A 24673-nucleotide genomic window follows, 5' to 3' on the forward strand; every position below is an offset into this window, starting at 1 on the left:
GTCACTGGTACCAGCCCTGGGGTTGGCTTTTTGCATCTAAAAAGTCATCAGGTGGAAAAGATAGCTTGGGAGGTCTTTTCCAGCACTGTGACCCCATGACCACACAAAACAAGGTCCTTACCTGGTGGGAAAGCCAGCAATGAAAACCCCTGGCATGCACATGGGCCTCTTTTGAGTTTGAGACTCACTTGTTCACTTTTTTAGCCCATTATATCACAAATTAGCATATTTATATTTAAAAGGCCTGAACTGACATTAAGCTATTGTGGGGGGGGGGGGGGGGAAACGGAGGTTTGGAAGGAACTCCACTGAACATACCCCTCTCTTTCTCTCAGAGAAGTTTTCCAGAGTATAGGGACGTGCAGGAGCCAGAATCCTAATCACTTTTAAATGTTCAGAGGGAAACAGGCTTTTTATCAATCTGGACTGTTGCAAGAAAATAATTTTGGGGGACCCCTTGTTCCACACCGAGCCAGTGTCTAGCAGAGGAAGGGCCTGCGACCATGACTTGTAGGCGTCTTGTCTCTGAGGCCCAGCTCTCTCTTTTTCACCATGCCACATAACCCCTTTTAGTATATCTACAAGGCAGTTCTCAGTGAAGTTTTATGAAGCCTCTCTCGGTGACGTTTTCAGCTGAGGCTTCTTAAAACTTCATTAAGACTTTTGGAATGTCCTCCAACTAATAAGACCAGGAAAGAGAGAAGTCTGTTATTTGCTGCCAGCCACAAGAACAACAGTTAACAATGACAACACCGCCACCAAGAACAACCACAACATTATGTCTAGGCCAGTGGCAGATCGGCACGTTGTTGCTTCTGTGTATGTTCATTACAGCAGAACCAAGTCCCAAATATATCCAAGTATTAGGAGATGAGAGAAGTTTCCTACCGGTAGTCTTGCTTTCCTTCTTTATCCCTCATTGACACAGTGCACCTGCACAAAAATAGACATCAGTCAACAGCAGACATTGTTATCCATCAACATTAGAGAGAGGACTTTCTTCAGTTTGGTTTCTACTTCTTTTCATTCCCAGTCCCCTCTCTGACCAAGGCCCAAGGGTAGGGCTATTCTTTGCACGGCCCACCTTTCAAAAGGGGAAGTCAGATAAAGAACAAAATGAGCTAAATAGAAAAAAATAAACAAGGGAAGGGTGAGGTGGTTGGTCTATAAGATGAAGAGAAGTATGTAAATGGTCTTTGAGGGCTAAGGGAGATGCCAGATAGGAAAAATAAAACAGCAGAAAGAGACAAATTATTGGATGGGGATGAAAGCAAGGACTCATAAACCAGGAATACACACCAAGAAAAGAAACAAATCAGGAGAGGTTCCAGAGGCCATGGAGACATTTTTAAGATCCATTTGATCATCAAGAAACAATGGGACCCAAAGCTTCTGATTTCAAGGAGGAAAGCTGAGCCATGTTTTCCACTGGACTTGGACTCCCAGCACTCTCCCATCCCCCCTAATGATTTTCAACATAAACTCACCCAAGTTTCTCATCAAATGCTCGCGTTTCATTCAGAATTTTGCCTCCATTCTGAAGTTCTTCAATCTGTCTCTTAATTTCATAGTCTAAGAGAAACAAAGTGATTTACTATCATGGGATCACACTATAAATTCTCTGATTAACACCTTCTACTGCCAGTAAGGCAGTAATTAGAAAGAACCTTAAAAAAAAATCTTAATTATGCCCAAGTATCACAAGGAAGAGGATTACTGCACTAATTATTTCATGACATATGATAGAGTTTCCCCCAGCTCTAGCCCAAAGGTAAGTCTTAGTTAAATGAAACCTGAACAAAAATTTTCAAATTTCATTCTGGTAAGAGCTTTGATCTTCCTATCAAATCTCATTTTAAAAAAATATCTGAGCTACATAGAAGCAAAAGCATTGATTGATGTCCATCTCTGTTCCTTTCCTTGTCCTCCCTGATGCAGGTTGTTGGCCAAAAAGGCAGTTGTAAGAGACAGAAGAAGAAAAAAATGAGGCCCTTAGATGGGTCCTGAAGACTAAGAGCTCTGAGCTGCTCCCATGAGTTACCTAGCTCAGCTATCTACGCCTCTCAAATGGTGGCTCATTTTCTCTAAAAGGCTGCCCTATCTAATACCTCTGCGCCAAGAACTGTTTCTTGCCAGTTTCCAAATCTTACAATGGCACTGAGCAATGTTTCACAGAAAGTCTGCCTCAGAAGGTGAGGAAATATTCCCTTGTTCCTGCTAGTTTCCCTTGAAAACATATTAAAATAAAATAACTTTTGACATTTATATAACTTCTTATAGCTTACAAAATGTTTTACGTGTTTTGTCATTTGAGCCTAAGAAAAATCTCATGAAGTGGGTGCTACAGCTAGTATTTTAGAAGGATACTACCTCTAGTATTCCTATAATACCTCTAATATTCTTAATAAGGAACATGAAGCAAGGGAAGTAAAGTGACTTACTTGCCCATGCACAAATACAAAGTTAAGTGTTGGAGAGGGGGTTTGAATTCAGGTCTGGATTCATTTCATGCTCAAAAGAATTTTTTTAATAACCATAATAATAGTTTCACATCAGACTGAGATTTTTAACTGCTGTGCTTTTACAATGTACTGAGTTCAAATCTCACCTAACTACAATGCTAGGTGAGCCACCTAATTTGGGTTTCCTCACTTGAAAAGTGGGGATAATAACCAGCACCCAACTCACAGGGTTATGGTCAGGCTTGGATGAGAGCTTTGCATATGATGAAATGCTATATTATCAGCTATTGCTCCCCCCCCTTTCTGCTGGAGGAGCCTGGATTGAAGGCCTGTGATATAGTAGGTGCTTATTAAATACCCATTCACTAACTGACTGATTGATCCATAAATTCATATCACCCTTTTGTGGAACCACCTTTATTTTTCTGACTGTACTACGTTCTGGACTAATGAGTTCTACAAGTAAATCACCTGCTGGGTAAAGATTTTCTCCTTCATTTACTCCAAAGTTCCTTCTTTCAAGTTTCCATTCTGTTCTGTTCTGCTTACATCCCTTATTATTTTATAATTTGGATCAGCTCCACGGCTGGACTCTGACTCTGCAGACACAAGCGCCCAATCTCTTTGTCCTCATCCCTTTACTCCCATTGTGCTGCCTTGATCAATTTAAAACGCTCTTCTTTGAACTTTTCCTCCAGGTCTATTAAGTTTCTTTAAACATTTATAGCCCAGACCTACCCATGGAATCCCTGGTCTGAATGAACTAGGTTTTTATAGGAGGCTGAGACCACGTTTTCTGTTTTCTTCGCTCTCTCTGATGCTGGCCCAGAATTCTGTTGGATTTTGGCTTTGACAGCACATTCGGACTGAGGTCTTCAGGGCCCAGACCGAAAGGATTCCCATTGTCCTTTCTTGAGCCCAACCCCTGCAATATCATCCTGTAGCCCAAGCGGGGCCATTCCCTCTTGTCTTTCCCAGCCTGAATCTGAAGTGCCTTGCCTTCTCCTACTATGGAATTTGTAGCTGTCCCTTTGTGATTAGCAAACTGTTTATCTACTTCAACCATCAAGAATGTGTTGTCAGAGCCCTACAATAGACAGAACCCATCTTTTCTCTCATCTTATTTATTTGTTGGTTTAATTTTTTCCTTTTCTTTCTTCTATTTTAAAAATATTTATTTTTTTCTTTTTCTTTTCTTTATATTTATTTACTATTTCTTTATTTTACTTTATTTTTCAACATGAATATTCCTTTCTCCACTCCCACAGCCTCTGCCCTACTTAAGGCTGCCATTGTTGTTTAGCTGGAATACTGCAATAACCTTCTGGCTCTGTGACTGAGCTAAGTGTTGTTCCACAAACCTCGTTCTCTCTCCCCCATCCCCTTCCATGCCTTTCCTCTTGGCTGTCCTTTAGGCTTGAGATGCTTTGCCCTGTCACCTCTCTGCCTCAGGGTTTTCTTGGGATCCTTCAAGACTCAGCTCGAATCCCACTTTCTGCAAGAGACCTTTCACACTCCACCCTAAGATTATTTCCAGTCTACTCGGTATGAATCTCATGTACAATTAGAATGGTAACTCCCTAGTAGAATGGTTTTGCCTTTCTCAGCATAGTGTATGATACATACACAGAAAGTGCTTAATAAATGCTTGTTAATTGATTGATGGAGCACGGCTATCCTGGACTTTTATGCTAAGAGAAAAGAAGCAAGAAATACCTTTTAGCAAAAAAAAAAAAAAAAAAAAGTCTGGCCAGCCTATGGCGAACTTTCCAGGTAGTCTACTTGGGAAAATTCCAAATTTAGGACTAACATGATATTTACCTATTGCTTTGGCCAAGAATCTTATGCTGTTGAGATTCTTCACTTCAGTCCTAACTCCAAAAGGCTCCCCAGGATGATGCACAGATATGTTAGCGTCCACTCTCAACTGGCCCTCTGGAATGAGAAATGAAATAAAGTTTCAGATCTGATCTGTGACATAATGGAGGTGGCTCTGGCAATGTGAACCATACGTAACTTGAAAATGGGTTTATATAAGATGTCCATCTAGGGGGCTGATGGTTTCTGTTTTGTTTTTTTTTTAATTTTATTTTTTATTATAGCTTTTTATATACAAAACATATGCATGGGTAATATTTCAACACCGACTCTTGCAAAACCTTCTATCCCAACTTTTCGCCCTCCTTCCGTCCACCCCTCCCCTAGATGACAAGTAGTCCCACACATGTTAAATATGTTAAAGTATATGTTAAATATAATATGTGTATACATATTTATACAATTATCTTGTTGCACAGAAAAGATCAGATTTAGAAAGAAGGTAAAAATAACCTGAGAAGAAAAAACAAAAATGCAAGCAAACAATAACAGAAAAGAGTGGAAATGCTATGTTGTGGTCCACACTCATTTCCCAAGTGTTTTCTTTCTGGGTGTCGCTGATTCTGTTCATTACAGAACAATTGGAACTGATTTGGATCCTCCCATTGTTGAAGAGAGCCATGTCCATCAGAACTGATTATCATGTAGTATTGTTGTTGAAGTGTATAATGCTCTCCTGGTTCTGCTCATTTCACTTAACATCAATTCATGTAAATCTCTCCAGGCCTTTCTGAAATCATCCTGCTGGTCATTTCTCACAGAACAATAATATTCCATAACATACATATACCACAATTTACCCAACCATTCGACAATTGATGGGCATCTCTTCAATTTCCAGCTTCTAGCCACTACAAACAGGGCTGCCACAAATATTTTTGCACATACTGGTCCCTTCCCCTTCTTTAATCTCTCTTTGGGATATAAGCCCAGTAGTAGTACTGCTGGGTCAAAGGGTATGCACAGTTTGATAACTTTTGAACATAGTTCCAAACTGCTCTCCAGACTGGTTGGATCATTTCACAACTCCACCAACAATGCATCAGTGTCCTAGTTTTCCCACATCCCCTCCAACATTCGTCATTATCTTTTCCTGTCATCTTAGCCAATCTGACAGGTGTGTTGTGGTATCTCAGAGTTGTCTTAATTTGCATTTCTCTGATCAACAATGATTCCTTTTCATATGACTAGAAATAGTTTTAAATTGGAAGATGGTTTCTTAAAAATTCATCTGCAGCCTTGGTATCCAGAGTTCCCCCTTTCCATGGACAGTTTTATTTTAAAATAGGCTTTTGACTCTGGCTATTTTCAGTGAATTTCCTCAGAGAGGGCATAGTCAAGAAAGTTTTCTTATGGAGAGTCACAAAGTGAGAGGCAATGAGTGTGTGTATGTGCATATGTGTGTGCACACACATGAGAGAGGAGAAAAGAAAAAGAGGTAGGGAGAGAGAAGGAGGAGTAAGAGAGGAAAAGAGAAAAGGAAGAGGAAAAAAGAGCAAGAAAGGAAGAGAGAAAGTCTGAGAATAAAGCACAGAGAAAGAAAGAGAAAGAGGAAGGTAAAGAAGACAGGAGAAAAGGAGAGACAGAGGAGAGAGGGAGACAAAAAGGAAGGAAGGAAAAAAGAAGGCAGAGAAATAAAGGGGGAGAAAGAAAGAGAAAGGGAGGGAGGGTGAGAGAAAAAATAGAGACTGGGAGGAGAGCCCAAGAAGAGCAGTAAGAGGCAGAGGGGAAGCAGAGAGATATGTGGTGGGGAGGACAAGCAAACCTAAGTTTCTTTGTACTAAGAAGAATAAACACACTGTTCAGATGGAGATTTACTCTGCAGTTTTATCCTGCAGTTTTTTTCCCCCAGAGTGTTGGGGATGGGGGGAGAACTTCAGAAATTACTATTTGATAGCACTACACTGCTCTCCAATAGAATGTGGATTTTTCACAGTGATTCTGGGAGATTTATAAGAGAGTCCTTGAGAATTTACAGCTCAAGGGCGAGAGCTAGAAACCTTCCTCTTCCTTCATAGAACCGTAATAATCTCTTCCTTCAACAAGGAAGATTTTGGGCTTATATTGATGGCTGCATGGATGCCTTGACAATAGAAGGGTGGTCCTGTTAGGCAGGGGAGCATTCAGCACTGTGGGCTCAGGACAGGGAGCTGCTGCTCTTGTAGGAGGCCCTCCCTGACCATGAAACTTTTGTATTTTTTTTTTCTCTTTGCTCTTTTGGGAGGCAAACACAACCAAATGATTTGTGGGGAGGCCTGTGAGAACCTATTAGGGAGTAGAAGGATGTAAAAATCCTGGGGCAAATGAAAATTAATGGAGATAACCAGTCACTTTCTCTGGCGGCACGGCACAAGTTCTCCATTTTTATCCTTCCTCTGTATTTATAGCTACAACTGAAAAGAGAAGGAAAGCTGAATTTCTTGTTGCTAGTTTTGTCTTTTTTTTTTAAATTAAAAAAAAAAGTACCTTGTTAAGTAGCAGTGTTGTCATGTGCTGACTAATAAAATACATTTTACCAGGTCCCTCAGGAAGAGCAATTTTTTTTTTTTAAAAACTATGACTGAATTCCTTGCCAAGAAAAAGCAGAAGCTGAAAATTGTGTTGTCATGCTTATCCCATACCCCTTCTTTTCCCCCATAAAATCTTAACCACACAAGAATAAGCTCTTAATGAATACTGCATATTTTTTCAAAGATCCTTCACTTCAAAGACAATGTCTTACTCTGTCCTCTGACATGCTTATAATACGACTGCTTCTAAAACAAATATTTTGGAAAGAAGTCAGATGCCAGGAGCCTTATCAAGTGTCATTACAGGTCACATTGGGATCTTTTGATGTCTCACTGTTATACAGAAATGCCCTTGGATTCTCAAAAGTTATGCTGTTATTGCATGAGTCTGGGGTTCCACCACATTGGAGAAATCTACAACCCTAAGGTGAGGTTCACTGCTGGAGGCAGGGATGAGGAGGGAGCCAGATGGGCCTAGTTTTTGGCCATGACAACTCATGAAAGCTATCTGATAAAGAGATCATCATTTGTGTGAATAGAGGGAATGAATATTTGAAATGGTGAAATCCTTTAAGTACTGAAGTATTTACATTTCAGGCCATTATTCTAGTCTCTTCCCTTTATGTACTCACAGAGCTTACTATGTGGTCCTTTGGTCTTTTTCCCTCAATAATCATCTACTACTTTTATAGTGATGATAAGGTTCTTTCTAGTTCCAAAATGGTGAATCCTAAACTAGATTCTCTAGTCTTACCTTAAAAAAAATTTTTTTTCATTTATTTCCTGGTTATACATGTACATTCTTCCCCCCCCCCCCCCCCTTAACCCATTTCCTTATGAATCAAGTTGGGAGAAAAAACAGAACACAAGGGGAAAACCATGAGAAAAAAAAAAATGAACATAGCAAGTGCCGATTTACATTGTCTCCATGGTCCTCTCTCTGGATGCAGATGGTGTTTTCTATCCAAAGTTTATTGAGATGGCCTTGAATCACTAAATCATTGAGAAGAACTGAGTCTTTCATAGTAGATCATCACACAATCTTGCTGTTATTGTGTATAATATATTCCCGGTTCTGTTTATTTCACTCAGCATCAGTTCATATAAATCTTTCCAGGCCTTTCTAAAATCAGCTTGTTCATCATTTTTTATAGAACAATAATATTCCATTACTTTCTAACTTGTTCAGCCATTCCCCAAATAAATGGGCATCTACTAATTTTCCAATTCTTTGCCATCACAAAAACTGCTGCTACAAATATTTCTGCACATGTGATTCCTTTTCCCTCTTTTATAACTTGCTTGGGATACAAAAAAACAAGTAATCAGTCTTATCTCCTAACCCACACTCAAATCAAGCACTTCTAAATGTCCTTGGAATATCATTTCACTGCTGTCACTTGGAAATGTCTGGGACTGAAGTTATCAATGCAATATTAGCTGTGATCCCTACTTGTGTGGTGAGGTAACCCTTTTAATTAGAGAGCCACAGTGATTCAAAAAGAGCTTCTTCACTGCAGTACTGAGTTCTCTATCCCTGCAAGGGCTTACATAAAGGTCAAATTGTCTAGGAAATCATAGAGATGACTACTCAGAGATGGAACTTAAGGTTACTTCCATCTCTGAGATTCTATCATCTTCCTTCTCTCAAACTAATGTTCCTATGGAGCTTTGCATTGCATTTGTCATTAGCAAGAAAGGTTTGACTCATGTGACTTCTCCCACTTCTTTGTCCCTTTTTTCTAATCTAATCTTATTTATCTATCTCTTCAAATGTATTTATTTGCCCCTTTGCCATTTCATCTGCTCCCATTGTAATCTATACACTTATCAGCATGTATGATTATTAGATTACTAATACAATATCCTCTGACTCCAGCCTCTCTCCTTTTTAACTTAACTGGCACAGAACCAATCTATTAATAATAGCATTGCTAAAAAAATATGCAGGATACCTCCCTTCTTGCATTTCGGGGCAATCCTCTTCCTGATATTAATGTCCTTCATATTCTGTTCCAACATAAACCAACCATGCCTTCTGACAGGTCCCTTCCCTGACACACAACATATTCCTCACCTAGAATGCTCTACATCTTTTCTCTGTCTGTTCAGATGCAACCCATCCTTTTAGGTCCAGTTCAAATGCTGCCTCCTCATCGAAGCCTTTTTCCTCATTCTTTGGCCCCACACTGATGGCTCCTGATGCTTCACTCCCACTGAGAGCTCTTATAAGACTTGTCACACAGCCGAGGGCTTGTTTACATCCCATCTCGCATTGATCTTTCATTTGTGGGTAAGTCTTGTGTGTGAATTTTGTCCTGCCAACCAGACTCCAAACCTCTTGAAAGGTTTACATTTCTTGCATTAACTAGCAGACTGCTGAGCACATGGCAGATATTCAATTCAACTCACTGTTGACCGAGACAGACCTGAGATTTGAATCACTAAAGATTCGTTAAGCTCATGGCAGACAGTGTGCAAAGTGTCCTGGGCTTTTTATCACGACGGTATCTTGATAATGTCTGTGATGTGGCTTCTGGGGTGAGACCCCCAACTGACTTTCTAAAATATACTGTCTTCTTCCAGGATTAAAAATCTTACTACAGAAGAGGGAAAGAAAAGCACTAACTTCAGTCGATCCTGGAAAAGACTACACTGACTAAATGTCTCAGAAAAATCATTTAGTGCCCTGTGGTGGTGAAGATGTTCATTAGCTTGGATTCAAATCTCATGATCTGAAGGAGACATTCTATTCAGCAGTGACAAATACCTTTAAATCAAATTAAGTTATATCACCTCAGGTCCCGCTTGGTTCATTCTACTAACAATGGGAATTATCTTCAATCACACATTGCAGCAGGGTTAGGCGAGAATGGAACCAATTCCTAAGCTCCAAATGTGGTTCTATGTATAACACCAGAACTAAGAAGACACATATGACACAGAATAAAAATAATAGAGATGTGGCATAATTATAGCTCTTCTCTTGGAAAACACATCCCCACACTAGAACTACATCACTAAGAAGTCAGAATGGAATTTTAGGGAGGACTAAAGATCAGCTTTATTCTATATACAATCTGTGGTTAAATGAAAATCTCAGATGCTGTTCATGTGAACCAAAAAAATGATCTTGATTTCAATATAATTAGTCTTCTATGTAATCTGACAGCCTTTTATTTTATGTATTTAAAAACATTAAGAGAAAAAGCTCCATAGACTTTACCAGAATGCTAGGCAAAATAATTATGGAGAATCCCCAACCTCAAGCTCCCCTGGAGGTTCCCCTATTCTTACTGGTACAATTTATTTTCTGAACTCAAGAGCAAGAATTTATATTGATCTGTGTTATATTTGACTTTATTCAATTTGATCCACCATTCTAGTCTATCAAAATCTTTTGGGATCCTAACTCTTTTGTCCATTATAACCAAAGAATCATAGATTTAGAAGGATTCAACCATGAGTACCTTTTATAGCATTCTGATAAATGGGTAGGTGCTGCTTAAAGGCTCTAGTGATCAGGGAATTTGTCATCCCCATTCCAAATGAGAGCAGCACTAGATGAACATTTTCTATACGCCGACCCTAAAGTGGCCTCCCTGTGATGTTTATCCATTGCATATAGTCCTGTACAACAGCATCAAACAGAACAAGCCAGATTAACCTTATTAGTTGTCATTAATGACCTTATGCCATCCACAAATGACACATTTGACATGTGAACATCAATGTCTCAAATGAATGACAAAAATATCGAAGAAAATAGGCCTGAAGACAGAGCCTTTCAGCATCAGACTAGAGATTTCTCCTTAAATTGATCCCGAACCATTATTTACTACCATTGTGTCCAGTTATTCAACCAGCTCTAAATTCATCATTCTATTTTATCTGCAGGGATAGGAATAGGAAACGTGGGTAAATCCTTGGCTAAGATTCAGACAGACCATACCTTGTTCATTTCCCTGTTCCATCAGTCTAGTAACTCTATCAAAAAAGGGAATACCATTAATCTGACCTGACATGCTGGCTCACCATGATCGCCACTCTCCCTTTCTAAGTGCTCACAAATCATCTCTTTAATAATGCATGTTAGCATTTTTCCTGGAATTGAGGTCAAGCTCACAGTCTGACAGACTGAAGAATCAATACACCTTTTGCGACCTTTCTTTGGACACTGGTATAGTGTAGCCCAGTGCTGTGGTGGCCCCCATGATTATCCAATTTTTCAAAGATCACTGAGAGTGGTTTAACAACCAGTCTGCCAAGTTTTTTCAGGGTCTTAATAGTTACTGAGAGCAACTAAGTTCCCTATCATCTCAATTGTCCTGGATTTCAATTCACTACTGACCATTTTTGTTTCATCCTTCCTGATTTAAAGATCATTCCAACAATGAAATGAAAAAGAAAGGATTTAAGAGTTCTGCTTTTTCTTTATCATTTACTCATGGATTCATCCCCAGCACCAATTTCAATTCCTCCTATATTCTTCCTTTTACTCTCAAGAGCAATTATTCAATAGACAAAAATTTATTGAGTGATTGCTTTGTATCAGGGATTGTGCTAGGAGCTGTGGATAGAAAAACAATGAAATAATCTTTGCCCACAGGAAGCCTACAGGCCTATCTGTCTGGGGAGACAAGATATTTATATAGAAGTATGATAAAAAATAAATACAAGGTAATCTGGGAGTGGTGAAGCAGTAGTAGTTGAAGGAATCAGGAAAGGGCTCCTCTGGCTGGGGTGAGCTCTGAAGTAACTTGGGAGGCTAAGAGGTGGAGGTGAAGGAATGGGGACACAATCTAGGCAAAGGCACGGAGGGAAAAGTAAGGTCAGTTCTGCTGCCTCACATGATATCTCTCAAAGGGGTGGTACTATATGATGAAGGATCACAGGTGCCAAATAAAGGGCTTGGTATCTTACTTCAGAAACAAAGGGAAATTACTGCATTTTCCTGGGTCTCTCAATAACAAAGCCTGACTCTCTTTGGCAGCTGGGGAAAGGGTGGTCTGGAGAAGACAAAGACGCAGAGGCAAGAAAAGCAGCTGGGAGGCTCTTGCCACAGTCCGCATGAGAGCTGATGAGGGCCTTCACGTGGGTGTAGGCGACATGAGAGGGAGAAATGGAAAGACGGACAAGTGGCTGGTGACTGGCGACCGGCTACGTGCATCAACAAACGGGAGAAGCCCAAGATGACAAGGAGTGGGGACTCCAATGGCAGGAAGGACAGCGGTGGCCCAGACAGAAGCAGGAAGGGTCGCTGAGTCGGGGAGAAGAGGCAAGGGGAGAAGACAGTTGTTGCCCACCTGGGAGGACAAGTATCTTGCTCTTCCCACTGATCCATACTGCCTTTCTGGGGGCTTTTGTGGAAAGTGTGCACCAATAAAGAAAGAAGGATTACTGTTACTGTTTAGGGGTACAAATCTTTGCTTTTCCATCAGATGGAATAAATTCTGTCCTGTGTAAGATGTACTTTTAGCTTGAGGGTTTACAGGAGAGTTGAGGATCCTTGTATCATTCTGTAGAGACACAAATATAATGTTCCTCAAGAAAGCCCTAGTAAAAGTATAATTCAAAAAGATTATGTTAAATGAACAGTTCTCCAGATTAGTCCTGGTCCATCTGAACTCGGAGATGAGACTCTGGGCCACAGGTTTCAACTACGTAGTCATAAGACAGATTTCCTTTGTGGCTCCACCAGTTGATTCAGAAGGAAGAGTTCTATGAATGTTCAATTCAAGACTAAGTGAGTCCACACTAACCCGGGGCTGCATAACTTCCCTGGGTCTCAGTTTCTTTAGGCACAAAGTAGGTGCTCAGCAATTGGTTGTAGAATTAAACTGAATTAGTGAAATGAAGAGTTTGAGCTTGGTCCTTTCCACCTCTAACATTCTGTGACTATGATTCCAAAATAAGCATGGAAAACTGCTAACAATAAATAATCTCACGTTCCATTTTAACCCAAAGCTTCAACTTCAAAAGCTTTCAAGCCCCAAACTGCTTAACAGTTGATAGAAATGAATGATTTCTTCCTTTGGTTAATCTAACAGAGATACCAAGGAGCAACAGCAAAAACAGAAATATAAATTCCTATCCATTACAAAATAGAGCCTTCCTACCTAAAAACCCTTCAAGTTTGCCATCACTCAGCAATGTGATAATGGCCTGAAAACAGGTTTTCTTTAAATTATTAAATATTTGCTTTAGTAGAAAGACTTGAGCAACTATATAGAAGGAAGAAAACAGCGCCCGAAGATCCATTTCAGAATGATAGAATGTGCAACGTTTCCCCAAGATCTGGGTAGTAAGTGTCAGATGGCCTAGCAAGGAAATGGAACAGAGACATGCTAAAACTCTATACTGCTTTCCTTTCCTGGGCAATGGTTCTGGGATAACATTGCTCCCTTCCTCAACACAGTAATAATTAACATCAGGATCTTCAATTATAAATATATCAGATTCCTGATGAATTTGACATCACAATGAAGGGGAAATTTGTAACAAAAAAGGTCTAGGAGCCCGGGGCAACATAAGACAAGCAGAGTTTATGCCTGGGAAAACAGGAAGATGTAACAAGGCAGTCCAATTTAAATTGCCGGATTGAGATAAAGGGAACCACCAGCTAGACTTTGGAATAATCTTGCTCCGGTCACTGGTGCTATAACCAAAGCTGTTTGTTACTAGGGTTCATGCCATACAAAAGCCTCTAAAGCAGAGGCTCTGTGCATTAGGCACTGGTCCCAGAGTCTGGAGGCCGAGTTCAAACCCGGCCTCAGACAGTTACTAGCTATGTGACCTCAGGCAAATTGCCTTCTCAGTTTCTTCTTCTGTAAAATGAATAAAAATAGCAACTACCTCAAAGGACTGTGGTGAAGCTCAAATGAGACAATAACTGCGAATTATTTAGCTCAGTGCTTGGCATATAGAGTAGGTATTTAATAAATGCTTATTCTCTTCTTCTTAACCTTTTTTTGTGCACCATGGATAGCTTTCACAAAACAATATTTTTTAAACAAATAAAGTAAAATATCTAAGATTTAAAAGGAAAGGAATCATATTGAAATACAATTATGAAAAAAATTTTTTTTTAAAGTTCATGGACTATAGGTTAAAAATCTCTGTTCTAAAAATTTGAGGATTAGAGTTGTTAAGAGCTGTAAATAGTGGGTAAAACCTACTGTAATTCAGGTGTGTCCTCATGGTCATTTTAAGTTGGGAATGAGGTAGAACAGAAATAGCAGATGTAAAGGGAATAAGCATTTATAGCTCTGGACGGACACACACACACACACACACACACACTCTCTTATATATAAGTGTGCATATCCACTGTGCCACTAAGCTTGGAGAGTCATCTTTTTGAGTTTAAATCCAGCTTTATTTTCTAGTTTTATAGTCTTGGTCAAGTGACTTAACTTTGTTTGCCTCAAGTTTCCTCCTCTGTAAAACGAATTGAAGAAGGAAACGGCAAACCACTTCAGTTCTTTGCCAAGAAAACCTCAAATGGGGTCACAAAGTTGGATGCAACTTAAAATGGCTGAACAACAAATATGTTATATATTACAATGTAATTTATAATCTCTCTCCCTCTTTATATTTGTATGTATATATGTGTATTGCATATAAAAATGTAATATTATATACTCTTCTCCCTTTCTTTAAATATACACACATTTGTGCAAATGCACATATCTATATATATCTATAGATATATATAGCTATATGACTCCTCTCCTCCCTCTATATACATGTGTATAATATATGCATATATCTGTATACATCCACACATGTGTACACACCCCCCCACATATATCATATATGTGTACATATACACACATCCACACACGTGTAAGCATATACACACACACACACCCCCCCCCCACATGACTGATAAAATACTAGAAGCTCTTAAGAAACTGGTGTCCTCCCCCATCTCTAGACAACCATTTCACAAATGCCCTTTGAGATCACCCCCTTGTTGCCTGGCTACATGCTAAAAGTGAAGGTGGATGGAAACAACTCTGCTCCTCGCAACAACCAATGAGGTTTAATGAACTCTCTGGCTGTGACAGGCTGAGCTCTCGCTGTTAGTTTTCTTCATGATGGGTTCCCAGATGGGACTATTTCTCAGCTAACAGGTGGCCCATTTATTTTTCTACAGGTTGGGTCGGAATCGAAGCTATTCTGGGGAGAATCTAACTTTATTAAAATAAACAGTGGTAGCTTTGCTAAAGTGTCACAAAACCCAACACATACCTCATAATTGGATTGCTATCTAACCCGGCACTTTTTGTTTACATTCTACAAGGGAAAAGACTGTATGGAGATGAGAGCAGAATTCTCCTGCTCCAAAACAGAGGAGAGCTTTTCCCCGTCTGCCAAGCAAATCTGAAAGCAGCTCACACTTACAGAGTCCAAACATATGTGCCTGTACTTTTTTCAGTCTTTAATAGTTACCAAGATACAGTTACTAAGGATAATCAATCCTCCACTCAGATCCTCTTTGGATGCTTCTGCATTGTGAAGAGGTGAGCCCGGATCCTTTCTCAACAGCCATGATCACCACAAGCCAAGGCTAGCTAGGTTTTAGAAAGCAGAAAGGTTTTAATTCTGGGCCTTCTTCCCTCCAAACAGCAGCTCCCCCAAGCACAAGGACTCTTATCTTAGGATGTTCAGCCAGGAAGTGATTGTGATTTGTTGGCCATGGTAACTTCAGGGAATGTGAAGAGGCTGAGATTAGTGTCATCTGAATGAATATTCTCTTACTAGTGAAATCTCAGATCTGTCACAGTATCAGAAAAAGGATGATAAACCCAGGGATCCCTCCACCTTCAGATTTAACCATTGTTAACTGTTTCGGTTCCAAAAATGGCAGGCTGTTAGCTATGCCATGGAGCAATGGCAGACAACAGTGAGAAGGTAAACTATTTAGCTCTCTTTTTCATCTATTGCCAATTCTAAGGCAAACAAACAAACAAACAAAAAAAAAAACATTAAGAGGGAGCTGAGACCCAAAATTAGTGAGGGCCCATAACAGCTGTGCTCAATGGATTTAAATCACCAAGCTCAGATGAGCTGCGTCCTCAAGTAGTAAAAATAACCATCATGTGTGATCGTTGGTGATCTTTAAAGGATTCTGTTGTATGGAAGAGCAGCCAGGTGTTTGGAGAGTGGGAAATGTGGGAAGAAAGTAGATTCTTCAAACTCTAGACCAATCAACTTGACTCTAATTCCTGGCAAAATTCTTATTAGGGAAATAATTTTTGAGCGTTTAAAGGACTCTGTGATCACTAAAAACTACCATTTTTCAGGTAAGAAATGATTGCAACCATGTTAAATATTATTTCACATCACAGGCAATTAGAGAAATGCAAATTAAAGCAACTCTGAGGGTCTACCTCATACCCACCAAACTGGCAAAATTGACAAAAAAAGAAAAATGACAAATGTTAGAAGGGCTGTGAGAAAATAGGCACAACAATACATTGCCAGTGGAGGTATCAATTGGTTCAATCATTGTTGAAAGCAATTCGGAACTATGTCCGCAAACATGCTAATTGTGCAGCCTCTTGCCCTAGTGAGACATTTGTACCTTCAGAGATTACAGAAAGAGGAAAAGGACCCAAACATACAAAAATATTTATAGCAGCTCTTTTTATCATAGCAAACAGTGGAAACTAAAGAGGATCCTGTTAACTGGGTATAGGAAAGTAATGGAATATTAGTGTATTGCAATTCAGAGAGAGGTGTCAAATATTCATCCTTCCTGAATGTGGCCTAAAAGAGATTAAGATACAATTGGGAAATATTTAACAAAATAAAAAAGCATACAATAAAACATAGATAATGCTACATTTTAAAACTAAATCAATTAGTGGCCTGCAGGAATTCTCATGTACATATTAGTGACCTTTCTACGAGTTTGACATAAAACTCATGGAGGATGATGCTGAAGAAAGTACTAGTTTTAGAGAGAACTGATAGATCTTGTAGGAACTGATGTAGAGTAAAGTAAGGAGAACCAGGAGAAAAATTCATACAATAATACTTTAAAGAGCAACAATTTTGAAAACCTTATGAATTCTAATTAATGCAGTGACTAACCATAATTCAAGAGAAACAATGATGAGATCCTACCTTGATAGAGAGCAATAATGGACGGACACAAGAGGAAGAATGGAGATAAACATTTTTGGACGTAGATAATAAGGAAATTGTTTTTGCTTTACTATATGCACTTGTTATTAGAGTTAAAAGGTTAAAATAGTGAGCCAAATCTAAAGATGAATTCATATGAGATAAATGTGAAAATCTATACATGGTTCAAATGAGCAACTTCACAAGTGCTGAATAGGAGAAGCATGAAAAGAGCAAAAAAATAAAAAAACAAAATAGAGCATGGGGAACTACAAACTCAAAAGAAAGTCAGAAGTCTTCAATGGCAGTCCAAAAAGCAAACAGAAATGCAGGGATCGTTAAGACAAAGCCTGGAGTCCAGAATGGGGAGGTGACAGTCCTGTTTCTCTCACTATCTGAAATTCTTGGTGCTATATTCTGGGAAGAAAGGATGTTACAAATAGGTGCATGTTGAAAGGAGGGTGATCCAGAAGGGAGACCACAGACAAGGCTTTGATTGGAGAGCACGCTTTAGAAGAATTAATTAAAAGGACTGGAGATGTTTAACTTACAAAACAAAAGATTTAAAGGGACAAGAAGACAAAACTTTAGATGGAGAGTGTTGTATCCAGGCTAGCTCTCTGGAGGATCTCGGGGCCAGCCCAAGCCCTTGATCTTAGGGGAGAAGTGATGAGGCAAGACACATGTGGATGGTCAAACATGGAGTCTGTCTATTCCAAATTCTCTCAGCGTTATATGCCCTAATACCCTTATATAACCAAAGCAACACTGCGCATGGGCTGACTATATACTGCCCATGTTGGACCATATAAACAACTTACTATTGTATGTAGTTTGTCACCTGGTATCACTCAGTTTCAATCCCAACACAGGGTGTCACCACCCCCTGGCTTCTCAGGAAGGCCGAGAGCCTTAGGGGAGATGGGGAGCTGAACCAGACATTGTGAGCAGGTTCCCTCTGGGCTGAAGGGTCTTATACCTCACCCAGAGTTCCCCCACTGTCTGTGGCCCTTTACAGGAGATTTGGACGAGACTGTAGAAGATAATCAAATCCAGCTGTCTCATCCACTGAGTCACCAAGCTGCCCCAGGTCTTCCACCAGGTGGAAGGACTCAGCTTTTTCTGCTTGGCCCCAGAGGGCAAAACAAGGGACAAAAATACATTAGGGTCTGAAGCAAGGAAGAAGCTTCTTTCCCATGACGGCTGCTCAGAGGAAGAATGGGTCTGATGGGGAAGTTATTGGAGGTTTTCAGGCAGAAGCTGGCTAGCCATTTGTGGGAAAGGCTGTAGAAGGGCTTCCTCATCAGGGACAGGCTGGCCTGGATGACCTGTATCAATTCTTGTGATGCTAAAATTCAGGGAACTTCCTTGGAAGAAAGGAAAGAAGCAAACCTTTCTTTCAAAGAAAAAGTCACTGTTATATTTAGTCATGTTGGTGAATTATTAAGATGGCACAACAGGAGGCTGTCTCACCATTACCCAAACTATGTGATGCTAAAAACCAGACACCCTCAATCTCTGCTCCCCCCCCCCCGCTTTCAGAGACTATTTTGTGTTGAAGGGTGGGAGAATAAAGCAACTGGAAATCAGCAAACCATTTGGGACGGAAAGCCACTAGGTTATCTCCAGATAGAGGTGGGGGGGGGGGGGGTCTGAATACAGATCAAAACATATTTTGTTGTGGTTGTGGCTAATGTAAGAGTTTATTTTGCTTGATGATACATATTTATGATAGGCTTTGTTCTTGTTTTCACACTAAGTGCGAGAGGGAGAAAATTCTGAAATGAAAATAAAATAAAACTGAATTTTTAAAAAAGCAGTAATGAGGAAGTCAGCCCTTTGGGATGGACGGAGAGAGGCAAGACCCTAAAAAAACTGAAGTTGTGTATATTCAGATGACAGTCTGTAATCTCTCTCTGAGACCTGTAAACACCCCAAATTTGGTACTACTGTTTTTTTTTTGGGGTGTTCACAAGTTTCAGAGAAAGATAAAAATCACATGAAAAAAGATGAGATAAATAAATAAATAAAGCAAGAGATTAAACTCACACTGACACATTCCCCAACATCAACCAGACCTACTCAATGTCCTTAAGATACAACCTGGCAATCTAAGAATTATTCTTGACACTGAAAACCTTTGGAGAAACCCTTTGCTCTTCTAACATACCATTTCAGAAATATTTCCAACATCATGACAGAAAGTCATCAGCAGACTTTGTTTTTATATAAGCAGGTGCCCTCCTTCACAAGACTGGGGCCTTCAAGAAATTGAGATAATTCTCCTGATTTTAATTCACAAGCCCCTCTCCTCTAATCTCCGCTGTCTCTGTGATCATTACAGAAAAGGCAGGGAATTCAAAAACAAATATCAAAGACAACAAAAGATTGTCAGAGGATATAAATGGTATCTAAGATGGTGGTGACAGATGGAAGGCAAGACCCAAAAGCAATGACAAAATTGGGAAGCAAAGAGGGAGGAGGTATGGAAGCACAGAAAAACACTTCTGCCTTCTCTTACCTGCCATATTTGCTTGGCTGGTCCCCAGAGTCCGAAGAATCAATTGAAGTTCTCTGACGGCTGTCGCTGCCTCATCCCCACAGGACATATCGGGCTCCATGACAACCTCCATAAGGCCGACTCCTACCAAAGAGACATGGAATGAGTCCCAACTGGAGCTTTTCATCTTGACATATTAGGCTGAAATGTGATCAAGAGATAAAAACCACTTGGGCCTTACTCAAGAAAACTCTGTAGTACTTAAGGGATGCTGGACAGGGGATAGAGCTCTGGTCTGGAGTTGGGAAGATCTTAGTACAAGTCTGATTTGAGATTACTAGCTGGATCATGCTGGGGAAGTCACTTAACCTGTGGCTGCCTTAGCCAGCTTCCTTTCTCCCTCCCTCCCTTCTCTCAGAAAGGACCAAGGGCATGCGCTCTTTCTTTTTTCTCCTTTTTAACTTCTCAATTTGGCCCGTTCCCTCTTTACCTTCGAAAATATCAGCACATTAGTTTTTGGCTGAGGGGACATGGAACGAGAAGTGGGGAGAAAAGCAGCCGCCTACCTGCCCGGTTCAGATCGATGAGCGTCTGGGACCTCGTGTCATCGTGAAGGCTCTTGCCGCTGTCCTGCTCCAATTGGATCTGCTTGATTCTCACTGTTTTGGTAGCTGATGGACTCCAATGGGTTCCCCCACCCAGGTTGTATGTCAGGCTCCCATTCACAGCAATGGGAAGCCTTTGTTGGGTGATTTGATATCCGGCCTGAACGTAAGCATGGATTGCAGTCACTAGCCCAATCCGTCATTGAAAAATGAAAACTTTGGCATTTGCTCTGAAATTTTCTTTTAAAATTTACAAAATAATGATATCATTTAATCTTAAAAAAAAAAAAAATGCTTACACTGCCCTCCTCCCCATCCCACCCAGTCTTCAAAAAGCCCAGTCTTCAACTTTCCCTCCCTCCAGTTTCTCATTAGGAAGATTAAAACACAGTCACCCTCTGCCTCAAACAGCAAGTGACAATAAACAACGAGTAGCCCATTTTCCCTGCCAAAGTACTGTTTTCAGGAATAACAATAATCCCACTGTCAGAGGACCCTCAGAGGAGGATTTATTGTTTCCATTTAGCTCATTAGCCTAAACTCTGCATCTTATTACTGGGCTCCTGACAGACCATCCTTATTAGGTAGTGCCAGCTAAGCATTCTGGTCCCCACATCCGACACTGGCGACAGTAGTCGCTACAGCATTTAGACTCATTTTGTTTTTGCTCTTCAGAGCTAACGGAGCATGCGAGGTGTCTTCCTGCCCCAGCTTCTTCCCTTGCCAGAAAATGCTGTGGCACGTAGTAACAAAAATGCCAGCAGAAGTTGCAAAGGCCCCCTCACCTCCTCCCGTTTCAAGTGAAATGGATGCATTGTCTTTAAAGGCACAAATCAGCCGGGGTTCTAGAGAAGGATGCAGGGAGCAAACGACTGGGGACTGGAAGGATCAGTGAAAATAAGAGTGAGATTCACTCCTTCAAAGTAGAGGGTGAATAACTATGTGAAGAACCCATTTTGTAAAGCTAAACTGCGCATATGCTTTGACTCAGTGTTCACCTGAATGAACACAAAGGTCAAAGAGAGAAACAAAGGCTTGATATATGACAAGATAGTCATAGCATCAATGTTTTTATGGTAGTTAACAAAGTTGGTGCCCATCAATGGGAGAATGGTGGAAGATATTGTGGTTGATGAATGTTATAGAAAGTTATGGGGGATTTAAAAATGATGAACATGACCAGGATGTAAAAATAAAAGCATAAATAAGAACTTTAAAACAAAAACCCCCCACAACTTCTCAAATAGGCTGCCAAGAAATTCGATTGCCTGAGCTGATTGAAGCAGGAGATAAAAGAAATCCATTATTAAAAAGCCCCTAACTTACGTTCTCTACTATAAGGGAGAAGCTGTCTGAGATGGGGGAAAATCAAGGTGATAGAAAAACAAAAGATAGCAATAATAATCTATTTTTTTTTTAAGGGGAAAAAAATCTCTCTAACTTTACCCATTTATTCCCTCTCCTGAATCAAACTTTATTATTGCTTGTAGTTCTTGGGGAAAACTAAGGTCATTCAGTTCTTCCAATGCTACATTTTAAAAGCTCCTGATGTTATTCCCTAAAGGTCACTTCTCCTTCTCCCCAAGGTCAAACTTTGCTATGTATCCTTAATCCCATTCGCCTCTGTCTGCTCCAGACAACGGCCTTCACTATCCCCCTTTCTCTGTAAGCTTCACTTTCTCCCGTCTTCTGGCTCCTTCCCTGCCATCTGCCATCGTGTATAAGCCTGACTCACACATCGTCCCCCCATAGTGAAAGGAGACATTCTGGGTTTGGAGCTGTGATCTCGCCGGTGTGACTGTCGACTCCCGGGGAGTCAGTTTTCTTTCCCAACGCAGACTGGCACCTTTTCTGAAATTTAGGAAGAGTCACAGGGCCAGTAGGAGGCAGCTATATAGGATAGTAGATTGGTAGGAAGATCTGAGTTCAAATTCTGCCTCACTAGCTATGTGACCCTGTTGATCTGTTTCCTCATCTGTAAAATGGGGACAATTATAGCACCTGCCTCCCAGAATTTCTGTGAGGATCAAAAGAGATAATAATTATGATTTGGCCAAGTGTTTAGTTTAGTTTAGTACACTGTAAGCACAAGGTAAATGTTAGCTATCACCACCATCACCATTACTGATTATAGTATTATGATGACGAAAGCTATTCTTCTTGTTTGCTGCTACTGTGGTTGTTATATACTTATTTCTTGGCTTTGTGAGGCTGGCTTTCTATTATACTAATAATGTTTCCCTTAGTGAAGTTCTTGAAAAAGCATCTATACATACTGCCTCTACTTCCTCTCTGGTCACATTCTTTTAAACACTCAGCAAACCATGACCAATGAGCAACTAAAACTGCTCTTTTCAAAGTTATAACTTAAGTGTTACTGCTGGGCTTATATCCCAAAGAGATCATAAAGAAAGGGAAAGGGACCCACATGTGCAAAAATGTTTGTGGCAGCTCTGTTTGTAGTGGCCAGAAACTGGAAGCTGAGTGGATGCCCATCAATTAGAGAATGGCTGAATAAACTGTGGTATATGAATGCTATGGAATATTATTGTTCGGTAAGAAACGACCAGCAGGATGATTTCAGAAAGGCCTAGAGAGACTTACACGAACTGATGCTGAGTGAAATGAGCAGGGCCAAGAGATCGTTATATACTTCAACAACAATATTATATGATGATCAATTCTGATGGACATGGCCCTCTTCAACAATGATGATGAACCAAATCAGTTCCAATGGAGCAGGAATGAACTGAATCAGCTACACCCAGCGAAAGAACTCTGGGAGATGACTATGAACCCCTATATAGAATTCCCAATCCCTCTATTTTTGCCCGCCTGCATTTTTTATTTCCTTCACGGGCTAATTGTACACTATTTCAAAGTCTGATTCTTTCTGTACAGCAAACTAACTGTTTGGATATATATATATATATCTATATATCTATATAGTATTTAATTTATACTTTAACATATTTAACATGTATTGGTCAACTAGCCATCTGGGGAAAAGGGTTGGGGGAAGGAGGGGAAAAGTTGGAACAAAAGGTTTTGCAATTGTCAATGCTGAAAAATTATAACATAAATAAAAAGCTATAATAAAAAAAGAATAATAAATAAATAAATAAACAAACAAAAAACAAAGTTACAGCTTACCTGCCAAATCAATTCATCTTTTCCCATTCTTCCTCTTAGGGATCTCCCTGTAGCTCAAAACACTGTGGGCACCCCATCCTAACCTGGTTCTCCTCCTACTTATCTAATTGTTCCTCAGTCTCCTCTGTTGTTTCATGCCTCCTAACTGGGGATGTTTCTGTACGGAACCTCTTTTATCTCTATACCTTCTCATTGGTGAGATCAGTTCCCATGTAATCAATGACCATCTCAAGGAAGAGGAATCCAATCTGTATTTCTAGCAAAACTCTCTCTTCAAACTATAGTTTCACATTATCAACTACTTATTTTGATTTCAAAATATCGATTGGACAGCTCAAACTCAACCCGTTTCAAATTAAAGAATTTCTTTTTCCTCAAAGCTAGCCCTCTTTGAAACTTCTCTATTTCTGTTGAGGGTACCATCATCTTTCTAGCCCAACCAGGTTAGCAACACTGGTGACCTCCTAAACCCATCTCCTGCTCATCCCACATGTCCAATAACTCAACATGTTTTATCACTTGGACCCACACCACATGTCTCAAATAGGTTTCCTTCTCTCCATTTAACACATCATCTTTTCACCTGAACCTTTTCTCTTTTGTGATCTACCCTTTTCTCAGCCATCTTCCTAATGTTCAGGTCTATGTCACTCTCCTACTCAATCAACTCCCCCTCACCTCTAGAAGAGGCTCTCTCTTCAAAATCCGTCCCCTCCCGGCCTTTCCAGCCTTCTTACATACCATCTTCCCTTTACAAACTCTACAATTCAACCAAACTAGCTCTTCACCCCACCAATGTCCCATCTCTTACCGTGTCTCCTAACATGCCTTTACATGGGTTCTCTAGTGCCTGGAATGCTCTTCCTCCTTACCTCTCTTGGAATACCTGGCTTCTTTCAAGATCTTGCTCAAATGCCATCTTGGCAAAGCACTCACCCAACTACTTGTGACTTCACCTCATTTCCCCACCCACATTACTTTGCATGATCTATTTTGAATTTATCTTTTAAAATGTTCAAGTGATATCTTGCAAGTCTCCTGCGGGCAGAAGCTGTTTCTTGTGTATTTTTATAGCAAAATACAGTGAGCACTTAAATAACTACTTGTTGATTGACTGCTAATCAACTGCAGTCAATGGTTAAACAATGGACTCTGTTGTTCTCAGTTTCTTGTTCATCCTCACAAGAAGTGAATGGAGAATCTGGGCCTTGAATGTACGTTTTAGGTAAAGTGCTACCCATCAGAAAAGATCTTGCCCTACAATTAAAGTTGTTTTACCTTATAAGATGAAATCATACTCCAGAAATAGTTTAGTCTAAATCTGAAAAGCACCAGACTTACTATTGTATGCTGAAGTCAAATAACACTCAACATCTGGCAGATATTTATTGTGTACCTGCTATGTGCAAAGCCCTGTGGCTGATACAA

General features: G+C 40.1%; 1 protein-coding gene across 2 annotated transcripts in view; it reads right to left on the minus strand.

Annotated features, from left to right (window-relative positions):
• Window positions 1-24673, minus strand: part of GATB (glutamyl-tRNA amidotransferase subunit B) — a 104283-nt gene that overhangs the window by 53053 nt on the left and 26557 nt on the right. For both annotated transcript variants that reach the window (XM_031942869.1, XM_012552170.3), the window contains 5 exons: window positions 20054-20252; window positions 19509-19631; window positions 4284-4397; window positions 1488-1572; window positions 889-933 (listed from right to left, as the gene is read on the minus strand). In XM_031942869.1, the coding sequence (XP_031798729.1) occupies window positions 889-933; window positions 1488-1572; window positions 4284-4397; window positions 19509-19631; window positions 20054-20252 (566 nt within the window). The remainder of the gene's footprint in view (window positions 1-888; window positions 934-1487; window positions 1573-4283; window positions 4398-19508; window positions 19632-20053; window positions 20253-24673) is intronic.

This window comes from Sarcophilus harrisii, chromosome 6 (genome assembly GCF_902635505.1).
Source record: "Sarcophilus harrisii chromosome 6, mSarHar1.11, whole genome shotgun sequence".
NCBI lineage: Eukaryota > Metazoa > Chordata > Mammalia > Dasyuromorphia > Dasyuridae > Sarcophilus > Sarcophilus harrisii.